Source organism: Bos mutus, chromosome 2 (genome assembly GCF_027580195.1).
Source record: "Bos mutus isolate GX-2022 chromosome 2, NWIPB_WYAK_1.1, whole genome shotgun sequence".
In the NCBI taxonomy this organism is placed as follows: domain Eukaryota; kingdom Metazoa; phylum Chordata; class Mammalia; order Artiodactyla; family Bovidae; genus Bos; species Bos mutus.
Genome location: NC_091618.1, coordinates 46,557,219 through 46,577,746, shown reverse-complemented (window position 1 = coordinate 46,577,746; position 20,528 = coordinate 46,557,219). Strand labels below are relative to the sequence as shown.

The window sequence follows — 20,528 nt, the reverse complement described above, 5'->3', positions numbered from 1 at the left end:
TAAGAAAGTGTCATGAGTTTTAATAGCATTGAATTAATCGATGGTGTAGTTAGTTAAAAAAACAATAATAGTCTATTTAAAACTCTCTTTTATTTTTTCCATTCCTGATGTTAAACACCTTCCCCCAGTAAAACCAGTCTTGGATTCCAAAGGGGACTGGCAAAATCACTGATCTGACTGACATGGGAAGGGAGGAGAAGGGCACACCTGTGGGCTGGGCGGGCCGGGAGCTCTGGTTGGTGCTTCATGTCTGCCAGGATGGCTATAAATCACCTCTTCTCTTCCTGCTTTGGCAGCTCGGGCTTCCCCAAGGCTGATAAGCATCCAGGTTTTTGCCCTAACATATCTGCTCTCCAAGAAAAAAATAACCCTCTATCTTGGTGGAGGTATTTTTTCTGGCGTAATGCCTTCTCTTTCCAATTCTGATGAGTTGATTTTTTTTGTGAATGGAAGAAAGGTAAGTTTATGATATGATTAATATGAATTTTCATATGTCAGAGATAAAAACCAAGCTGATTTTCTTTCACTAATACTGTTTCTTATTTATTTAAACTCTCTTTTCTGTCTTTTTCAAGTCATATGTAGTAGTATGAACTTGACCATGGGTCGTTAGTTTAGGCTTTAGTGCGAAATTATTAAAGCTTGGGAGTGTTTGTTCTTTTCTTTTGGAATCAATAAGGAACTCTCATTTTATTTGTTAAATTACAATGGTAGTGAATTCTGACCCAGGCATTAAAAACTACGTCATCCTCCCATTACATGGATGTTAGCTCTGCTTGAGTTTAGCAATACTATTTTATTTTATTTATTTTTTTACTTTGGAGGCTTGTGTTTTATTCATGGGCTATCAGCCTCCCTCCTGCCCACCGGGGCAGGTAGGAGGAGTGAGGGAAGGGAGGGCAACTGGGCTAGGAGGGGGCCGACTGCCACTGCCCTTTGTAGATGTACTTCAGCATGGTGGTGATGGTGCACATGTCCAGCTCGATTTTCTGAGCCCAGTTCTGCACATCCCTGATTTGTACCTGGTTGAAGTTCTCCACCATCCCAAGCCACTGACCTGTACGCTTGGCAGACTGGGCAGCCTGAATCTGTAGGGTCTTCACCTTGTTGTCCAGCTTTCTCTGGCTCCTGTTGGCCTGGGCCACACCCACATTGAGGTGATCCACCAAAACTTCTGTCAGGCAGGTGGCTGGAGTGATGGCCTCTCGCCTCTTCGGCCACAGCTTTTTGCATTCGTTCTGCTTGGCCTGGTGGTCTTTCAGCAGGTGAGACAGCATGGTCATGGTGGGCTGGGGGCAGGGCACACCTGGCACCCTCCCAACAACACTGTTTTAATAGAAGGAGTATATGACATTGGGGATAATAATAGCAAAGGAGGATCTTATTTTGCCCTAATAAATACTTTCAGGCTGATCCATGAACCTTGAGGCTAAAGCATCCTGGCCTGCTACTTTGGGCTTGGAGCAGTATCGTGAATGAAGACAACACTAAATCAAGTGTAGCAATGATCCGGCAATTAGAATGGTTGAGAAACATTGACCTGGAATGTTGCATCAGGAACATCGATGTCTTTATAGCACAGAATAGTGTCAGCAGGCTGTGTCTCCTCAATGTAAGGGCACACAGGAGGAAGGGACAGTGGTCCTGGCTTGCAGGCCATCACTCCCGACCTTCATCTTGTTTCCACCTTGGAAATAATTTCTGTAGCCACACAGTTAAGGTGTTAAAGCAGTCTAGGTGTAATGCTTTGCTTCTGCGATGACATTTCACTCAGCCTGCTCTGCACGCTGAGATTCTGAATGGGGAGCACTGAGCTCATCTGTGGCTGAGTGAATCTTCTGAGGGCTCAAAAGGAGACTTGAAAATAGGAGGCAGTTATGAAAAACAATGTGGTTTGTTACTTTTTCTGGGGTGATCAAAAATACGTTTAGTGGAATAAGGTCCTGTGTCTCTAGTCTCAGTGTTGCACCTCTTCCTGATGGGTTCCGCTCCAATTCTCCTCTCTAATCTTGCCTGACTGTATCCAGCAGAGATCTGCCTGAGTCAGGGAGGACAGATAACTTTATCTCATGTGCAGGCTTCAGTCTATTGGGATTAGCAGCCTGGAGCGCCATGTGACAGGCAGAGGGGAGATTCCTGTTCCCTTAAGCTCTTCCTTCACCCAGGCACCTCCGTTTCAGTGGGCAAGGGGAGCTGGTGGGGACAGAAGAGGCTCCCTCATAACATACTCTCCTATGACTCCTTTAGAGAATCTTCTCTAGCTAAGCTATTTCATGACTTCATGTGGCTGAGTTATCCTGAGTCAATTTTGGAATCTGTTTCCCTATCTGGATCCTTTCCGAGTAACTCTAAGGAAAAAATAAGCCAGAACTTACAGTTGTCACATATATGAGAAAGTTCAGAGACAGTGAAACAGCCTTCCATTATTTCTCCAGAATTCTAGTTCCAGTGTTAGAAAAGGCTTCTTTTGTTGTTTTTGGTCCTTGCAAAGACAGCACCTTTCAAAACATGCCCCCAAAACAACAGATAGGATTGCCATAACATGCTGGTATTATCTTCCTAAAATCCCTTCTTATTTCACAATGTAGGTCATAGAGAAGAATGCTGATCCTGAAGTATATCTACTATTCTACTTGAGGAAAATCCGTATCCTTTTATTTTACTGTAATAAATCTGGCTTTGGTGGTAAAAAGAAAACATGCTAAGACTTCTAAAAGAAGTCATTCTTCCTTTTGTATTTGCTCTAGATAAATAACCTTGTATTCAATTTGCACAGTCTAGTTGGAGTTCAGAGAATGCATTTAAAAGTGACAGATATGTGCTATATTCATTGTATTTTTTGCCTGGGCAAAACCAAAATGATCATCCAGTGAACCATGAGTGTGCTAACGTTGGAAATAACTTTTTGACTTTTGAGCCCCCATGGTCACCTTGATGATGATTTTATATTCAGCAGTGTGAATGTGAAAATGTCGAGCCAGGAACTTCCCCAGTGGTCCAGTGATTAAGACTTCCATGTCTGGGGGCATGGGTTCAATCCCTGGTTGGGGAATTAAAATCCAACACGGCAAGCCAACCAAAAGGTTAAATATGTCCAGCCACTTGCTGTGTACATGTGGGTACAGTGGGTACATGCCACTGACAATGACAATGTGTGTACCTTCCCACAAGGGCATTTCATTGACTTGTCATCTATGCCTTTTAATAATCCTTATCAGAGAAAACAAGGTTTTATAAGCATATTTCAAAATCCCAATGTATAATTAATGCACTCCAGCTCTTCACTTCTGATCTGGACCCTTTTTCACATCTCACTCCTCCTGCACCTTCAGTAAATATTCAAAAAGAATTTCTTGGGCTTTAGTGTAACTGTAAAAGCACAAGAGAGTGACTGTGGCAGTGGTTACACAGATCTATGAGATACAGTTGCATAGAGCTGAGTATACCACATAGTATGAGAGCATGCATAAGAGGCAAAATCTGAAGAAACTCTAGCCTCTGGTTATCCATCTTCAGTATGATACCTATGTCAGTTTCCCGGTTTTGGTGTTGCACTGTAGTTCTGCGGGATGTCAGCATTGGGGGAAACTAGGGAACAGGTCCATAGGGCAGTCTGTACTATTTTTGCAACTTCTTATGAGACTACAATTGTTTCAAAATAATTTGGAGATTTTTTGGGGGGAGTTTCCTAGTACCTAGTGGTTAGAATTCCAGGCTTTCACTGACATAGCTTGGGTTCAATCCCTTGTCACGGAACTGAGATCCTGCAAGCCACATGGCCAATAGATAAATCAACAAATTATAAGTTAAAAATAAATATACTTAGTCAGTGTCTACTAAGAACAAGGCACTGTATTAAGCTCTGAGGAATCAGTGGTGTGCCAGACAATCCTCTCTCCAGAATCTTCGTTTCCTTCTGCTTCTGGCTCTTGGCCTCCCAACACACACATCTAAAAACATGAAGCATGACTTCCTTTCTCCCTGACCTTTCCTTGCCAGACTTATCTAATAACTGTGTGTACCTAATGTCTCATTTCTCTGCTGACTCCATCTCTCACTATTTAACATTTCAACCTGGTTTCCTACCCCCATTATTCTACTACTCTAGCCAGTATAGCCCCCCAGTGTCCCCATTGCACTCACTATTCAGGGAATTGGGATTACAGTTGAAACAAAACAAAAAAACCAAACAGGCCAAATCCTTCCTCCTTAGTTTTGCCACCTCCCATTTACCCAGCTTTAAAATCTGTGTTAGTCAGCATACCCTATCACTTCCCTTTTCTTACCTTTCTACATCTGTGCCACACTTTACCATGCTTTCTCTAGACTCCCAAAGTGAAGAAACTCTATATTAAGAACAAGCTGAAAATTCATGGGCTCCCAGGTAAGCAAGGCTGATAGAGCCCTAGACAGAATCATCCCCAGCCTCCCATTTCCCTGGTGGCTCACACGGTAAAGAGTCTGCTTGCAGTGCAGGAGACCTGGGTTTGATCCCTGGGTCAGGAAGATCCCCTGGAGAAAGAAATGGCAACTCACCTACGCTGCCCAGACCTGCTGGGGTGCAACCTCATGTTACCTCTCCTTCTACATGACAGATCCTGGCCTGCTGTTAAGCAATCTGACCTGTAAAAGCAAGATACTGCACCAGCAAGAGTTGATGTCCCACAGCTACATGGATTAAAGAGGATGTGCTGGGGTCCAGCCCCAGTTGGATCCAGGGATTCCCTTGGGAGGATGGCATTGGCGAAAAGGATAGAAATAGAGAAAGAGATAAGGAAAGAATTTTGCAGTTGAGAAAATAGAGGAGAGAAAAGAAGCTGGTATTCCTTGGTTTACGCAGAAAGCCAATAAGGCCCCAGCACTGGACTTGCTCTGTTCACGTAGGCCACAGGCGCCCTCTCGAATCGCAGAAGGTGCCCCATCTTAGGCACCTTCTCGAGTGGGTCTTAGAAGCCCAGGCAGGAAAGTGAACGCAGAGAGCCCCTGTGCTCCGTGGAATCAGCCTGAATAGGAAAAGGAAAGAGAAAGAACGACATGGGGAGACCAAGCTTCGGTGAGCAAGGCCCGCACTTTATTTTCCAAAGTAGTTTTTATACCTTAAGTTGTGCATAGAGGATAATGGGGGAAGGGGTAGAGTCATGCAAGGTCAGCAGTCCTTGATCCTTATTGAAGCCAGGCTTTCTTTCTGCAAACTTATCATATGCAAAAGCTCTAGGTGATTTACATCATCTTCTGGCCAGGAGGCTTGTTAACCTTCTATGACCCTTTCTTCAGAAAACTTATTTTTCTCTAAAGGTGATTATTCTAAAGTCAGGCGCCACCCTCTGAAAGCATTAGATAAAGTTGCTTTCCTATAGGGCAAAAGTGTGGTGGGCTATAACAAGAAAAGAATTAACTCAAGGGTCCAAGGTTACAAACATTAAAGCTACTACTTACATTTCTATACACCAACTATATTAATCAATACACTCCCAGGGACATAGCAGGTAAGGGATATGGAAACTTGGCAGCAAGCATTAGCTCAACAAAGAAATCCTCTACTAGTTCTTTTCTAACAATTTTAACTCTCTGAGAAGCTCTGCATTGTTAGAATATCTTAAGCTTCCCGTGCCTCACGTGGTTGGGAGGCTGTGAATCTGAACAAACCTGTCAGGCAAGCTAGAAAGTCATCAGAGGGGTTTGAATTGAAACACTCCTATTATGCCCAGAAGATTTATTAACTAGAGCTCTAAATTGATTTTCTTCAGAGAAAGGTGGTAAGGGATAGCCCCCCATTAACGTCAGAAGAGTTGGTGAAAGTCGTGAAATGGTAAAACAGACAGATTCTGGTTTTGGGGTAGACGCTCAGGCAGACCAGGGATGGAGCCCTTGAGCCCTGACTCGCCTTGCCCGTCAGGGCTCTCCCGCATGACCTTGTCATGGGTGGGAACTCCCGTGCTGGCTCCCGGCAAGGATGTGTCATTAGGGAGTTGCTTTGATGCAACTGTGAGATCCTGGCTCTAGGATAAAACTGGAAACGCTTATCCTCATTTTCCCTCACTCTTCACATACCCAGCCCTATCACTTCTTGCAGTTCTTGAAACAACTCTTCATTCAGTAGATGAATTTTACCAAGCACCACGTGTGCAGAAGTAAGCTAGAAGACACAGCCTCTGCCCTCAGTCTAGAGAATGAAGAGACAGATAGCGGGTGTGATGAGTGCCGTGTTATGGGAACATGGACAGGGCACTCCCACCAGGCTTGAAGAAGGAAGGGAGAGAGAAGGGTTGTGTAGGAGTTGCTGGGAAAGGGGAATTCTTGGGGAAAAGGGTATACTTGGTGGTGGTGTGGGGGGGATGGGGTGGTGCAGAGGCAAGAGAATATATTGCTTTAGAGGAACCCAAAGCAGTTTATTCCAATGGATGTACAGCTTTGGGGGGTGGGGGTGGGAGGTATAGCAAGAGATGAATGAGGAGTGAGATCCTTGAGGCAAAGAGTCAAGTTTGGCATGCAAGACACAATCACTCACTGATGAATGACCAGAGGTCAGTGGAAATTCCAGGGTCAACTGCACACGCTGGCCGTGAGCATTTAGTCTCAGGGTAACTTCTGTATATGCCCATAGTGTTGTGTATCTTGGTGCCCTGAGAAAGCTCTTTTCTTAAAGGACCAAAAAATAAACTTCTGATATATTATTGTTTGTATTTGACTTATGTGGGGTTGTCAGCTTTAGCATATAGAAATATAGTATGCCCAGGTAAATTTGAATTTGAATGCATGGGACATACTTACACTAAAATATAATTCATTTTTTATCTGAAATTCAGATTTAACTGGGTGTCCTATATTTTGTCTGGTCACCCTACCTAGCAAAGAGCTTTAGGATGAGTCAACAGAACATGGAAGAAACTGCCTGAATCAGGCACTTCTGGTGGGACTGGAGGAAGGAGGCATCAAACTACTTGTGTGGTAACCAGAGGGCAAAGCAGCTGGTTGAATCAACCTTTCACTTTTCACTCAAGGCAATGTTAACACAAGAAGCAGAGAGCTGCTTTAAGGTCTGACAGAGTGAACAGTCAAAATTTGACTCTTCTTTGAGTCAGACGGCTCCTGGATTCCTTTGCTTGAAAATATCAGGTCACCAAAGGCAAAGAGAAGGGGTTTCTCTGACTTTTCCATTCAGGTCAATGGAACACTCTAAGGCATCACCCATGAGACTCTGCCTGAAGAAAGCAAGCTTGACTTGCCTGAGTGGGCTCAGACGAGGGAACAGAGGAAGTGGGGTGCCACCCACTCTGAACCTCTGCAGAGAATCTCAGCTTCCTACTCTGTGGTGTCCTGACCTGTTATTACCTCTTCATGGGCAGAAATTTCTAAGATGAAATTATTCTCAGCCTCCACCCAAGCCAATGATAATATGCACCCATGAAATCTTTCTTAAACCTCACCTGGAAAGGTCCCAAGCAAATTCTAGTAGACTCTAATAGCACCTGAAGCAAAGGGATCACATACATTATTTGTTCTTTCTTTGTGGAAACATGCCAGTATCTTACAGGGAAGAGGTACGAAAGAGTTTGTTGATATTACTGGTTCAGGAACCAAGTTATCAATTCATATTCTCTAATCTTGTAATCCTATAAGAAAATAAAAGCATTACATTGCTGAACCAGGAAAAGTTAAACTTCCTGGTGGGGGTTTCTAAGTTTTACATATGCACCACCTCCCAGCACCTCCACAGCAACAATATGAGTGTAGAATCCATTGTCCCCAACTCTGAATTCAACAGGCTTTTCCCTATTCATGTGGATGAAGACTATCATCTAACTGGCATGAGGCTCTTTGTAGTCTTCACGTGTCCCACTCAGTGTGAATATCCAGAGAACTCACTTTAGAAGCATGAGCTTTTGATTATAAGGTGCTGCCCTCACCCCACTGGAGAGCTACCATACTGTCTTTCTAAAATCAAGAAAATGCCACATTCACAAATGCATCGGGGATTTCAGATAAAGCCCTGTGATGTAGGTGTGTAGGGATATCTTCTCACCTGTCATCAATTAGCTCACTTATGTGCAAAAAGTGGAACAGCTCTCTTAAGCAGGGAATCTTTTCTCCAGAAAATGACTCACTTGTTATCAGTATCTGAGGAAGAAAAGTATAGAAAGCATAGCAGCCTGGGTCCTTCTTTTCCTTGACCCCCTTCCTTCCAGTCCACCTCACCGGCACCAAATACAGCTGTGGGAGCGGAGGCTGCGGTGCCTGCACTGTCATGGTGTCCAGATACGACCCAAAGACCAAGAAGATCCAGTATCCTTTGCATTGGCCCAAGCACTTCTGAAAAGAATGCAGAACCTCCACTTCCTGTCCCTGTGTCCCCTCTCCTCTCTCAAGGTGTCCATTGCACTCACATGGCCTCTGGACCTACTCTCCTGTGACTTCCCATGCTCCAGATCTTTCCTATGGACTTTCTTCCCATCAGGGTGTATCTGTCCTGGATTCCAGTCTCTCAGGGCCACTCTGTCTCTTGCTGTACAGATATTTACTTTGCTTTTGAGCAGATCTCAGACTGAGGGCCAGGCAAGAATGGGTTTACACACAAAGAAGTGATGCATTGTCCTGGAAGAAGGTTTAGGTCAACATACATTACGAAAGTTATTCCCTTGAAGGGCTGAGACCTCCCATCATGCTGTGTGACTGAGCTAACGTCACCTTGACCTAAAGTGTAAATTTGCTCACTGATTGCATGCGGTAGCAGAGTTGTCAAGCATGATTCCGAAGTTTTTTGTCTTAAGTCTCTGGGTTATGCTGTTCACAAATTAGGAAGAGGAGAAGCAAAAGAAAGGAAAGGGGTGAGTTTAGCTTTGGATGAATAGCACAGCAATTACTATGGGACATGCGAGAGGAATTGTCCACAGGTATCTACATAGACAGGTCTACTACTCAGAGGAGAGGTCTCATCTGGAACTAATTTGTTGAAAGTTATCAACATAGATACTAACAATGACAATAGAAATAGCTAATGTTTATTGAATGCTAGGCACTGTTCAAAATAGTTTACATCATGTTATCATATTTAGTCCCCAAAACAACTTTAAGACAGACTCGACTGTCACTCATATTGAAAAAAGAGGAAATGGAGGCGAAAAGGGTTAACTAATTTGTCAAGGTTATGAGGACCAGTTAGTGGTAAAAGCAGGTTTTCAACCATAGTCGTTTAGAATGTAGCGGGAATCACAGGAGAGCTTCCAAGCTCAGGACACTGCAGAACAAGAGACAGGGAGATGGGCAAAGAAAGACACCCCCCAAAGGAGACCAAGAGGGGGTAGCCAGGGATGAAGGAGGGGCATCCAGAAGAGAAAGTTCCAAGGTGGTAGAAGTGCAATAGTATGAAACACCAGGACATGGCTCAGAGCCATTAGATTGCTCCCAGAGCACTGTCAGCAGACTTGTGGGGCTGGAAGATGAGGTACAGATACGCAGGAGTGACTGGAGGGCCAGGAAGGCATAGATAGCTTTTGAAGAAACTTGACTAAGAAGGGGAGAAAGATGGGCTGGAGAGAGACATTGGCCTGGGGATTTATTGTTAGCACAAAAAAACACTTGAACTTCTAAATTCAAGGGAATTTAGAGAAATGAGACCCTAGAAAGGAAGAAGTTAGAAGGGCAATTGATAATGAAGCAAGTCCTTGGGAAGACAAGAATAGAAAGGATTCAGGGCACAGGGGAGGAGGAGGGGTGGGGTGTCCTCACCCTCCAGGCTTGGACTGGGGGTGAGGCTGACTGTAGCTAGAGATGAGTAAGTGTGGGCTGGGCAGTGACAGGAGAATATGCCTCTATTTCCTGGATGAGGCATAAGGCTAAGACGGGAAAGCAATGAGCCCTGGGAAAATTGAGAGAAAAGGAAGAGGGAGATAACATTAAGAGAAACTAAACTTAATGGAGGAGGGCAGCTGGAGGACAAAAAAAAAAAAAAGCACAATAACCCAGGGTTCACTTTTGCTCTGTATACCAAGCACTCTTCCGAGAAACTAAACTGGACTAATGAAGCCTGGACCCCATTCCCAACCAGTGGGATGAGAATCTGATGAAACCACATCTGCTGTGTCAATAATACAGACTCTAGTGTGAGAGAGATGGTCAAGACAGGGGCATAAACCCATGGCTTTCATACTTGCCCATACACTGGAATCAGCTAAGGAGCTTTGAAAAGTGATGGAGTGATTGCATCCCAAAGATTCTGGTTTAATTAGGCTAACCTTGGACTTCGCTGGCAGTCCAGTGGTTAAGACTCTGTGCTTCCAATGTAGGGGGCCAGGGTTTGATCCCTAGCCAGGGAACTAAGATCCCACATACTGTGTGGCATGACCAAAAATTAATAATAATAATTAGGCTAGCATGCAACCAGAGCTTTTGTATGTTTAGAAACTTCCCACAGTTGAGAATCACTGGGGTAAATTATCCCATGATGGTTTACATGAGTCAGTATATCATTTTATGATGAGAAAAAGCCTTTTTTCTCTGAATGAGAAAAATAAACAAAGAATGAGGGTCTCTTGGAGGTTCTACACAAAACTCATTTTTCTTTTTTTCCATTTCTCTCTACCATTCTACTCCAGCCATATGTTAAGTCCTTTCTTGAACACTTCCAAAAAGTTATGGTTTTTTATCTAGTGTTCTCTGTTCTCAGGGAAATATAGTCTCAAGACCCTTTCTAGAAATAACTCCCTGAATTATGTTACCCCCTGCGTGTGATTCCAATGTGTTCTCTTTACAAAATCCCATCACAGCCATTATCCAGTTACAGCGTGCCTGGTGCCCATCTGCTCTCTGCATGGGGCTGCTGTCACCACTGTGGAAGGTGTAGGAAGCATGAAAACCAGGCTTCACCCCGTGCAGGTAAGAGTACAATGTGGTGGGGACCCAGCGCTGGTATCGGCACCCTCCATAATCTAATGGACTCCAGTTAGGTCATCAATTTTGAGATTTTTTTGTGCTTTTAAATTCTCATTTTGTGGGATTTAGTGCTTCATAGCTAGGGATCTTTTCAGAGATTGGTGTATAGGGACTTCCATGGTGGGCCAGTGGTTAAGATTCTGTAGTCTTCCACTGAAGGGGGCATAGGTTCCATCCCTGATGGGGAACTAAGATCCCAAAATAAGATGCCCAAAATAAAATAAAATTTTTTAAAAAGAGAGAGATTTGTGTATAAACCGAGATTTCTTCATCTTCATAATTTTAATATATCTTAACTTCTCAGTCTCATCCTTGCCCTAAACTAAAACAAGGACAACCCAGTCTGATAAGAGAAGAAAATGAGATAGGAAACTAGAAGTTTATAGAAGATACTACTTGTCTACCACATTTCAAAATTACTAAACTGTGAATAAGAAGCTAATCTTGTATACAAATACTCCCCAAATGTCTCATGAGAAGCTGAACAGCATGCTACAATAAAGCAGAACTAAAATGACGAAGTATTTATTGATACTAATGTTCAGGGGACTTTTTAAAAGAAACTGCAATATTACTTTTATGTACTATTGAACAAGAGTTTCTTCGGAGGTTAAGTTTTAAAAGCAGGGTGTAGAAAGAAAATTATGGATTGCTGTAATCTCCTTGGAAATTTCTTCCCCTAGAAGGTTGTGTTAGAACATGGAGGCGCAGAGCTTCCTCTGTTGATATGTTGCATTTATGAGCACTTTTGGTAGTGCTTGTCTTTCAACTGTAAACTTAATGACTTTTTGACCTTATTAAGCTCTTACTCCACACTTGGCTCACCATCTTAACAGTTATGGAAACAGCCTAATGCTGCAGCTTATCAGATTTCTTCCTCCCAAATTCTGACAATACTTGATAGTTCAGGAGTGTCCCAAACAGGCTTTTACTGGCATGTGAGAGCCGCTTCTCTTGTGTTGTTGGAAGAGGGTGATTGCTATGACCAGTGTGTTCTCTTGGCAAAACTCTATTAGCCTTTGCCCTGCTTCATTCTGTACTCCAAGCCAAATTTGCCTGTTACTCCAGGTGTTTCTTGACTTCCTACTTTTGCATTCCAGTCCCCTATAATGAAAAGGACAACTTTTTTGGGTGTTAGTTCTAAAAGGTCTTGTAGGTCTTCATAGAACCGTTCAACTTCAGCTTCTTCAGTGTTACTGGTTGGGGCATAGACTTGGATTACTTCTGGGAAAGATTAAGGGCAGGAGGAGACGCCGACAACAGAGGATGAGATGGTTGGATGGCATCACCGACTCAATGGACATAAGTTTGGGTAATCTCCAGGAGTTGGTGATGGACAGGGAGGCCTGGTGTGCTGCGGTTCATGGGGTCACAAAGAGTCGGACACGACTGAGGACTGAACTGAACTGAACTGAGAGCCGCTTGGTAAATGTTAGGGATTTTGTGAGCCAGGCTTTAAGCACAGCTGTTACTAAAAACTAAACTATACAAACTTAAAAGTAGGTAAATGATATTAAAAACAAAGTTAATAAATAGTAACTTTTACTGTATCCCAATCATTTTACTACATTTTTCTATCACCTATGCTTTTGAGGACATTTATGTCTATTGTAGCTACACAGTGGAAGTACCTTGTAAGTGTATCCACATTCAATGACATCACATCAGAAGTTTAACCTCAGCCTCCATGGAAATATTTATATTACCAAAAATAGTAGAAGCTACAAATAAGGACTGTCTTCCCAGAGATCCAGTTGTTAAATATTTACCAGCACATGTGCTGTGTCTGTCTATATGACACATCTGAAACAACTTGCCTTCTAGCAGTAAACCCAACACAGCCATATTTTCCTCTAGCACTAGAACAATGTCTTTCCTTTCAGTTGAACCACAGATGAAGTATTTGGTTTCCATCTTAAGGGTCATGCTGTTTGAAAAATGTTTATTTAAAAACATATGAATCACATTCAGGCCAGTGAACTGAAGTATCCTCAACTCATTGAGAAAGACATGGGACAGAGACACACAGTGGGACCCACAGAGTCATGTTTCCCATTCATTCATGGATGGGGTCTTTGTATAGAATGGACAAAGTAAATTGTCATTTCACATTCTATTTCTATTTTGCACTCTCTTTTTTTTATTGTTTTGTTATATTTAAATGCATAAAGTTGAAAGTGCATAAATTAAGTATGTAAATGGTACAACACTACTAAATTATACTTCACAATTTTCAAAGCATGTATTTAGATTGTCATTTAATCCATAAAACATTATAGAATATAAATGAAGAAGACAAAATTAACTTGCCAGAGACTGTTAAATGATTGTATATACTCATTTATTTATTCTCAGTTATCTTGTGCCATAGATACCATTATTATTCTAATTTAAAAGATGGGAATAACTTGTGGACACAGGGTGGGAAGGAGAGGGTAGGATGAATTGAGAGAATATTATTGACATATATACACTGCCATGTGGAGCCTGCCAGGCTCCTCTGTCCATGGGATTACAAAAGAGTTGGACATGATTTAGCAACTAAAACAACAACAATGTGTAAAGTAGATAGCTAGTGGGAAGCTGCTGTATAAGACAGGGAGCTCAGCTGGCATCTCTGTGGTGACCTAGAGTGATGGGATGTGGGGTGGGTTGGGAGAGAGGCATATGAGGGAGGGGATGTATGTATACTGACTCACGTTGTTGCACAGCACAAACTATTAATAACACAACATTGTAAAGCAATATAATGTTGTTTAGTCACTAAGCTGTGTCCAACTCTTTTGCTATCCTGTGGACTGCAGCACCCCAGGATCCTCTGTCCATAGGATTTCCCAGCCAAGGATACTGGAGCAAGTTGCCATTTCCTTCTCCGGGGAATCTTCCTGACCCAAGGATCAAAATGCATCTCCTGCATTGACAGATTCTTTACCACTGAGCCACCAAGGAAGCCCCAAAAGCAATTATACTCCAATTAAAAAAAAAAAAAAAGTCTTTTTAAAAGAAAGTGAAAAAGATGAAGAAAGGAATAAAGTAAAATAAATCATCCAGAGACCCACAATTAATGAATACAGGAAGGACCTAAACCCACATGAACATGACTTCAAAGCATTTTACTCATTACTTAAACTATATTCTTATTTCACAGGAAAAGAAACCAGAGAGTCTAGAGAGTAAAATAACTTAATACATGCCAATAGGCTTTTCTTGAGTGGGTAGGTGAAACATGATTTCAAGAAATAGAAATATTCTTCCAGAATGACATTTTTCACCCTGCAGTTATCTCTAGAAAGCTAAATATATAAGCTTTGCTCCTATCTGGTATACAAGGAAGGGAAATGGGAGGTTTAAAGTAGAAGTAATGTACCATTTTTCCCCAGGAAAGACTTGCCAAGTGTCATGGGACACAGTGTGGCTTCTGCAGCCCAGGAATGGTGATGTCCATCTACACACTGCTGAGGAACCACCCGGAGCCCACCCCTGAGCAGATAACCGAAGCTCTTGGAGGTGAGGTTTCTCAGCCCTCAGCAGGCAGGACTTCTAGAGGGAGGTGCCCAAGGAAGGAGGGAAGAAGGCCCCAGCTGGTGGAGAGAAGCTTTGGGGTTCCAGGCACCTGGTCAACAAGTAGGCCTCATTAGCCCTCATCTTGACCTCAGTCCTCTCTAGGAAGGGCCGCCCTCATTGGTCAGCATTGGTGCCAAGAATTGGGGCAATACTGTTTCATTACAAACCTTTCTCCTTTAATGGAGCCTGTAGTCACTCTGCAAAAGCATTCAAACAGGCTGTTTCTAACATTTTTAATACAATAGTTTCCAAATGTGGAAATCTGGGTAGTGTACAAGAATGAGATTTTTTGGTTTATTTTTAAATCAATCTGTTAGAATCATTCATTAACTCTACTTACTAAAATTAATTTTACAAAGAGAATAGATTTCAGAAACTTTACCTTTTTCTGTTCTGGTTGGGTTCATTACAAGATCAAGAAGCCCATAAACAGGAATTAGTTATCACAGATAAGCTTGGTGAGCAACTCAATCTCCTATGACAAAAGAGCTATCGAATTTAAGTGAATTTACTACCAAAAAAAAGCATTTTATCAAATGTAGTTTCCTTCAATTAACATACTAGGTTCAAGGTAAGCAGTTACTAGTTCTTTGAAGAAAGCTATGGAAGAAAACCTCGAAACGTTGTAAGAAAACTCTCTGTCCCTTTCGGTAAACAAACCTACACAAAAATTCAGTTTTATGATGAAAAGATACAGACTAAAACAAAGTAAAATTTCAACTTAAGTTGTATGATAACTAGAATATAAATATTCACTAATATTTTCCCTTATCTCTCATCAACTTCTACATTCAACATTTTTCAGTTTCTCATTAAGTATTATAAGAATTTTGGCCAATGGTTTCAATTATAATTTTAACTAAACCTGAATAAATTTGAATAATAGATAATCTTTGTTTTATAAAATAACCCACACTAACGAGATATTTAGAGCTTTGAAGAGTAAAGGTCTTGTGATTTGCCTTACTTTTTGTATGTGTCTTTGAATATGCACAGACAGCCTTATAAACATGAATTATTTCCTCCCAGATTCTATGCCTATAACTCACTTAACCACCAGGAGACGGCTGTAAAGTTTGGCTAAATTATAAAGATAACTTTATTCTAGGCAAGGATAACTTCGAGAGTATTTTTTGTTTCACACTTCATTTACTTGATCTCTTTCTAGAATTATAAATGCTAGGCACACTGATAACCTTTATGTTTATGTTTTAAGAAAACTGATCAAATAAAAACTCAAAAGGAATGCAATTAGACATGACACATACCTTCTATAATGATCAGCTGATACAAATGACCACTTCATTTAATCTTGTTTTTTTCTTCAAGACTAAGAAAAGAAAAATTTTGAATTTCCATATTTTTCTCCCTTAGAATCAGAAAATTTTCTGTAATGGGTGCTATTAGTTTCCCTTGGTGGGCTTTTACTAGCACTTCTGATTATGTGGCAAACAAAACTAAAAGCTTTGATATAGCTCTATCTAGCTTTTAATGCTTTCTCACTGTTTATCAATGAGAAATTGTCCTTTGCCTCTTAAATAGTTCAATCTCATGCCCTATAGCTATGTTCTAGGTATTTCAACTCCTTTTTTCTATGCCAAAGAGAGATTTATAACTCACAAACTCCTGTATTCTTTCTTCTTAAGCAAAAGGAAAGATAAAATATGGAATCTAAATCCATCCTTGTGCATGTAGTTTCTTTCTAAACAATTTTTGCTCAAATAAAAAAAGAGAAGTAAACCTATTATCCAGTTTTTCCACATGACTCACTGGCAACAAGTTTCCAAATAACATTTTGCTTCTAGCTAACTAAAGCTGCCCAGTTCACATATATACATTGCTTCTGAAATTTTTAAACTGTATTTGAACATAATAATCTTAAATTTATTTTTAACATAAAAATGATGTATTTCTATTATGAAAAATGAAAAAAAAAATGAAAAGATAAGGAAAAACTCATTCATATTCCTGCTACTAGAAGACAACCACAGTCAAGATGCTTCTCTTTCAGTCTCTTCTGTACATAGTTTTTGTAAGGCTTATGTTAAATACTTGTGACTATCATGTATGCAATTGCATAGTACATATACAATTTTTAACTATACAACATAAGAATTTTCCCATATTACTAAAACCTCTTTATAAATATCATTTATACTGGCTTCAAATTTGAATATACTTTTTTTTTTAATATTTTATTTTATTTTTTAAACTTTACAATATTGTATTGGTTTTGCAACATGAATCCGCCACAGGTATACATGTGTTCCCCATCCTGAACCCTCCTCCCTCTTCCCTTCCTGTACCATCCCTCTGGGTCGTCCCAGTGCACCAGCCCCAAGCATCCAGTATCGTGCATTGAACCTGGACTGGTGACTCGTTTCATATACAATATTATACATGTTTCAATGCCATTCTCCCAAATCATCCCACCCTCTCCCTCTCCCACAGAGTCCAAAAGACTGTTCTATACATCAGTGTCTCTTTTGCTGTCTCGTATACAGGGTTATTGTTACCATCTTTCTAAATTCCATATATATGCGTTAGTATACTGTATTGGTGTTTTTCTTTCTGGCTTACTTCACTCTGTATAATAGGCTCCAGTTTCATCCACCTCATTAGAACTGATTCAAATGTATTCTTTTTAATGGCTGTGAATATACTTTTTTTAAAGGACAGTGGTTTCATCACTGTTTCTACCATATTTTGAAATGACTAATTAAAACAATACCAGGTCCTTATTGAACACCTACTATGCTGTACTGGGAGGATTCAAGAACATCTAAGACTGTCTTTGCTTTCTCCATGAGCTTAAGAGCCAATGAAGGAAATGAAGCATGCACATAAATGACCCTACTCCAGCATGGTCAGCGATAGACCTGGGGAAGGATCCAGACAATGAATGTATGGCTCTGGCTGGGGTGTTAGAGCAGACTCCATGGAGGAGGGGGGCTGTGGCCCTGATAAATGGACACAATCTCCCCAAGAGGACCTTTGAGGCAGAAGAGACTACATGAGAGAAGCTTAACAAAGGGGCCCATGTGAGATGTTATGGGGGACGGTGGTCACATGTTACATGAGTTAGCACGGGGGTGGGAAATAAGGTAGGAAGGGAAAAAACTATAGAGATCTCTGTGATATTTCAGGATAAAACTGTAATCACAAGTATATTCTAATTTTTGAAGGGCATTTCTGTTTCAAAGAACCATTTTGTTGGTTTGAGAAACAAAAAGTAGAAACCGAAAAACTACTAATATAGCTATTCCAATGAAAAAAAGCACAACTATGCAATATATCTCTATCATTCCTTAAACATCAATTTCTTCTTCAGGTAATTTGTGCCGCTGTACTGGATACCGACCAATTGTAGAAAGTGGAAAAACTTTCTGTGCGGTAAGTAATGATAAAAAATATTTTTTCAGTTAATTTAACATATTAAAAATCCTTTGTGTAAAACTGTCTATTGCATTCAGTTATCTCTAAAATGTTGTGCTTTCTATCCACTGAAAGTTATTAAATGCCACTATTGTTGTTTTTAAAAATAAATCTTTAATATCTATCTTGTTTACAGCCCTAAATTAGGCACTGTCTTTAGAAGTAAAGTATGTGGTCCATGACTTCAAGAAATGCAAAGCCTATAGAAGAAAATTAAATATATAGATTAAAAAACAATAAACACATAGTTGAAAAGCAAGATATTAAAAGCTCAATATATCCTCTCAGCGGGCTTCCCAGGTGGCACAGTGGTAAGGCATCTGCCTACCAATGCAGGAGATTTAGGAGACTTGGGCTCCATCCCTAGGTTGGGAAGACCCCCTGGAGTAGAAAAATGGCTACTAACTGCAGTGTTCTTGCCAGGAAAATCCCATGGACAGAGGACCTGGTGTGCTATAGTCCATTGAGTCACAAAGAGTCAGACACGACTGAGTGCAGCACAGCACACTAGCATAGCCTCTCTACCTTGTAAATAAATTTTAGAGGAATACGGATTAAACAGAATCAATGAGTGGGGAGGGAAGATACAGAGGAGACTTATTGGAGAATGAGAGTTATGAGCCAGGTCTTAAAGGAAGTGATATTAACAGATGGGTAAAGAGAGGCCATTAGAAAATTTCCAGTAAGAAAATGTATGGAAGTAGAAAAAAAGAAAGGATGTCCAAAGTTCAACTAAGAAATTGATGTGGCTGAAGCATTAAGGAATTTAGGCTCAAAGCTGATACCTACTATATAGTCATTGTTTATTCTCAAGCTAGAAGTCACACAAGAACAATATTTCAAAATTCTTGGCACCTGTCTATAAGAAAAATAAGCCTGGAAAGAGAGGATGGGGATGAGGGCAAGGACTAGTGCAATATCCCATGAATGAGGGAATGAGGACCTAAACCAGTGTGGTAGATATGGGCCCAAAATGATAACTTTCAGGAAGAGGATTGCCAGAATCATAACCTCTAGATGATAAAGGAGGCAGTGAGAAAGAAATCCAAATCAGCTTCCAAACTGAGAGATCAAAGAATCAAATAGGTTGAAGGAAGCTGTAAAAGAATGATTTAGTATATGGCCTGGAGGGGGGTGATGTCTTGAGATAGATTTAATTTTCATAAAGTTAAATATCAAGACTAGACATCATCATGACAAGTATTCAGTTGTGTTTTTCATCACCCATTTTTATGTAAAAAATTATTTTTATATAATTTTGATTGACCAAAACCAACTCAAAGGGTGCAAGTTCATTCCAAATACTAAAACATCTAAAAGAAATCTTTGTTTAGACCAGAAACAAAGAATTTCAAAAAAATTTCCAAACTACAGGCTAGTTTATTTTAAATCCTGAGTAAGATATTTTTTATGTTGTGCTGTATGTGTGGCCATTTTGACTCATGAGAACAGCAATTTTGAATGATTCAATCTATTACTATTTTCCTGGAGGCAAAATACATACAAAAGTAGACATTTTGTCACACTCACTCAGGGTCCCCACATTCAGCCACTAGTTGGTCCCTTTATTGTGCATGATGTTGTCACAAAGTCCAAATCCCTTCTCAACTCTGGACAGTTACCTTATGAGTGAAAATACCCACCACCATTCCTGCAGTGCTTCCTGTGTGTCAGATACTGCGCACACCTGTCACATATTTAAATCTGACAAACCTCTTGGGCGGGTTTTATTTTCCTAATTTAACTAATTCAATCCAGCTAGTATGTGTTAAAGCAGGAACTAGAACCCAGGTCTCTTTGACTCCACGTATAAAGCCAAACCATAGGTCTCCAGACCACCACAGACCCTTAGGCTGTGTCTACATGTGAAAACGGCAAACAGGAATGATGATTTGTTTGAGAGTTGCAGGAACTGACCGGTGAATTCAGGCCAAAAACACTACTTTGACTCTACATGAAATGTCCTGAAAATTAAGGCAAAATGTTTTGGGACTTGTGTTCTCCAAATACTTTGGAATAGCTCCAAAAACATTCAAAGAAACTCAGGTTTTTCAGTCTATTTATATTTATATACAGGACATCTTAAAGGCAGTTTGTCTTCCCAGGACTTCATTAAAAAATACACATGCATCACCCTTCTGATGAAAAGCCAGCTGTTTGTCTTTCTAATTACCACCTTGTAACTATACTCCTTTGACCTCACTTCCAGTAGGAAGCCTTAGCTGACTGACCCACCTTCCTCTAACCGCCTTCATCTTCCCCTGAAACTCAAGCAGAACCATTTATAAGACCCTAGCAGGAACATGGTTGCACACTCCATGCATTTTGTCTGATCCTTCAGTTATGGAATAGCTTATACTCTGTCCCACTCCATTACAGAGTCCCTGAGCTTCCCTGGTAGCTAAGATGGTATAGAATCTGCCTACAGTGTAGGAGGCCCCAGTTCAATTCCTAGGTTGGGAAGACCCCCTGGGGAAGGGATAGGCTACCTACTCCAGTATTCTTGGGCTTCCCTTGTGGCTCAGCTGGTAAAGAATCTGCCTGCAATGTGGAAGACCTGGGTTCAATCCCTGGGTTGGGAAGATCCCCTGAAGAAGGGA

General features: G+C 40.9%; 1 protein-coding gene across 1 annotated transcript in view; it reads left to right on the top strand.

Annotated features, from left to right (window-relative positions):
- Positions 1-403: 403 nt before the first annotated feature.
- The window catches only part of LOC102281032 (aldehyde oxidase 4-like), a 71,366-nt gene continuing 51,241 nt past the window's right edge, over positions 404-20,528 (top strand). The window contains 6 exon segments of the mRNA XM_070360536.1: positions 404-457; positions 2,589-2,646; positions 8,187-8,283; positions 10,764-10,872; positions 14,310-14,436; positions 17,825-17,886. Coding sequence (XP_070216637.1) covers positions 404-457; positions 2,589-2,646; positions 8,187-8,283; positions 10,764-10,872; positions 14,310-14,436; positions 17,825-17,886 — 507 coding nt within the window.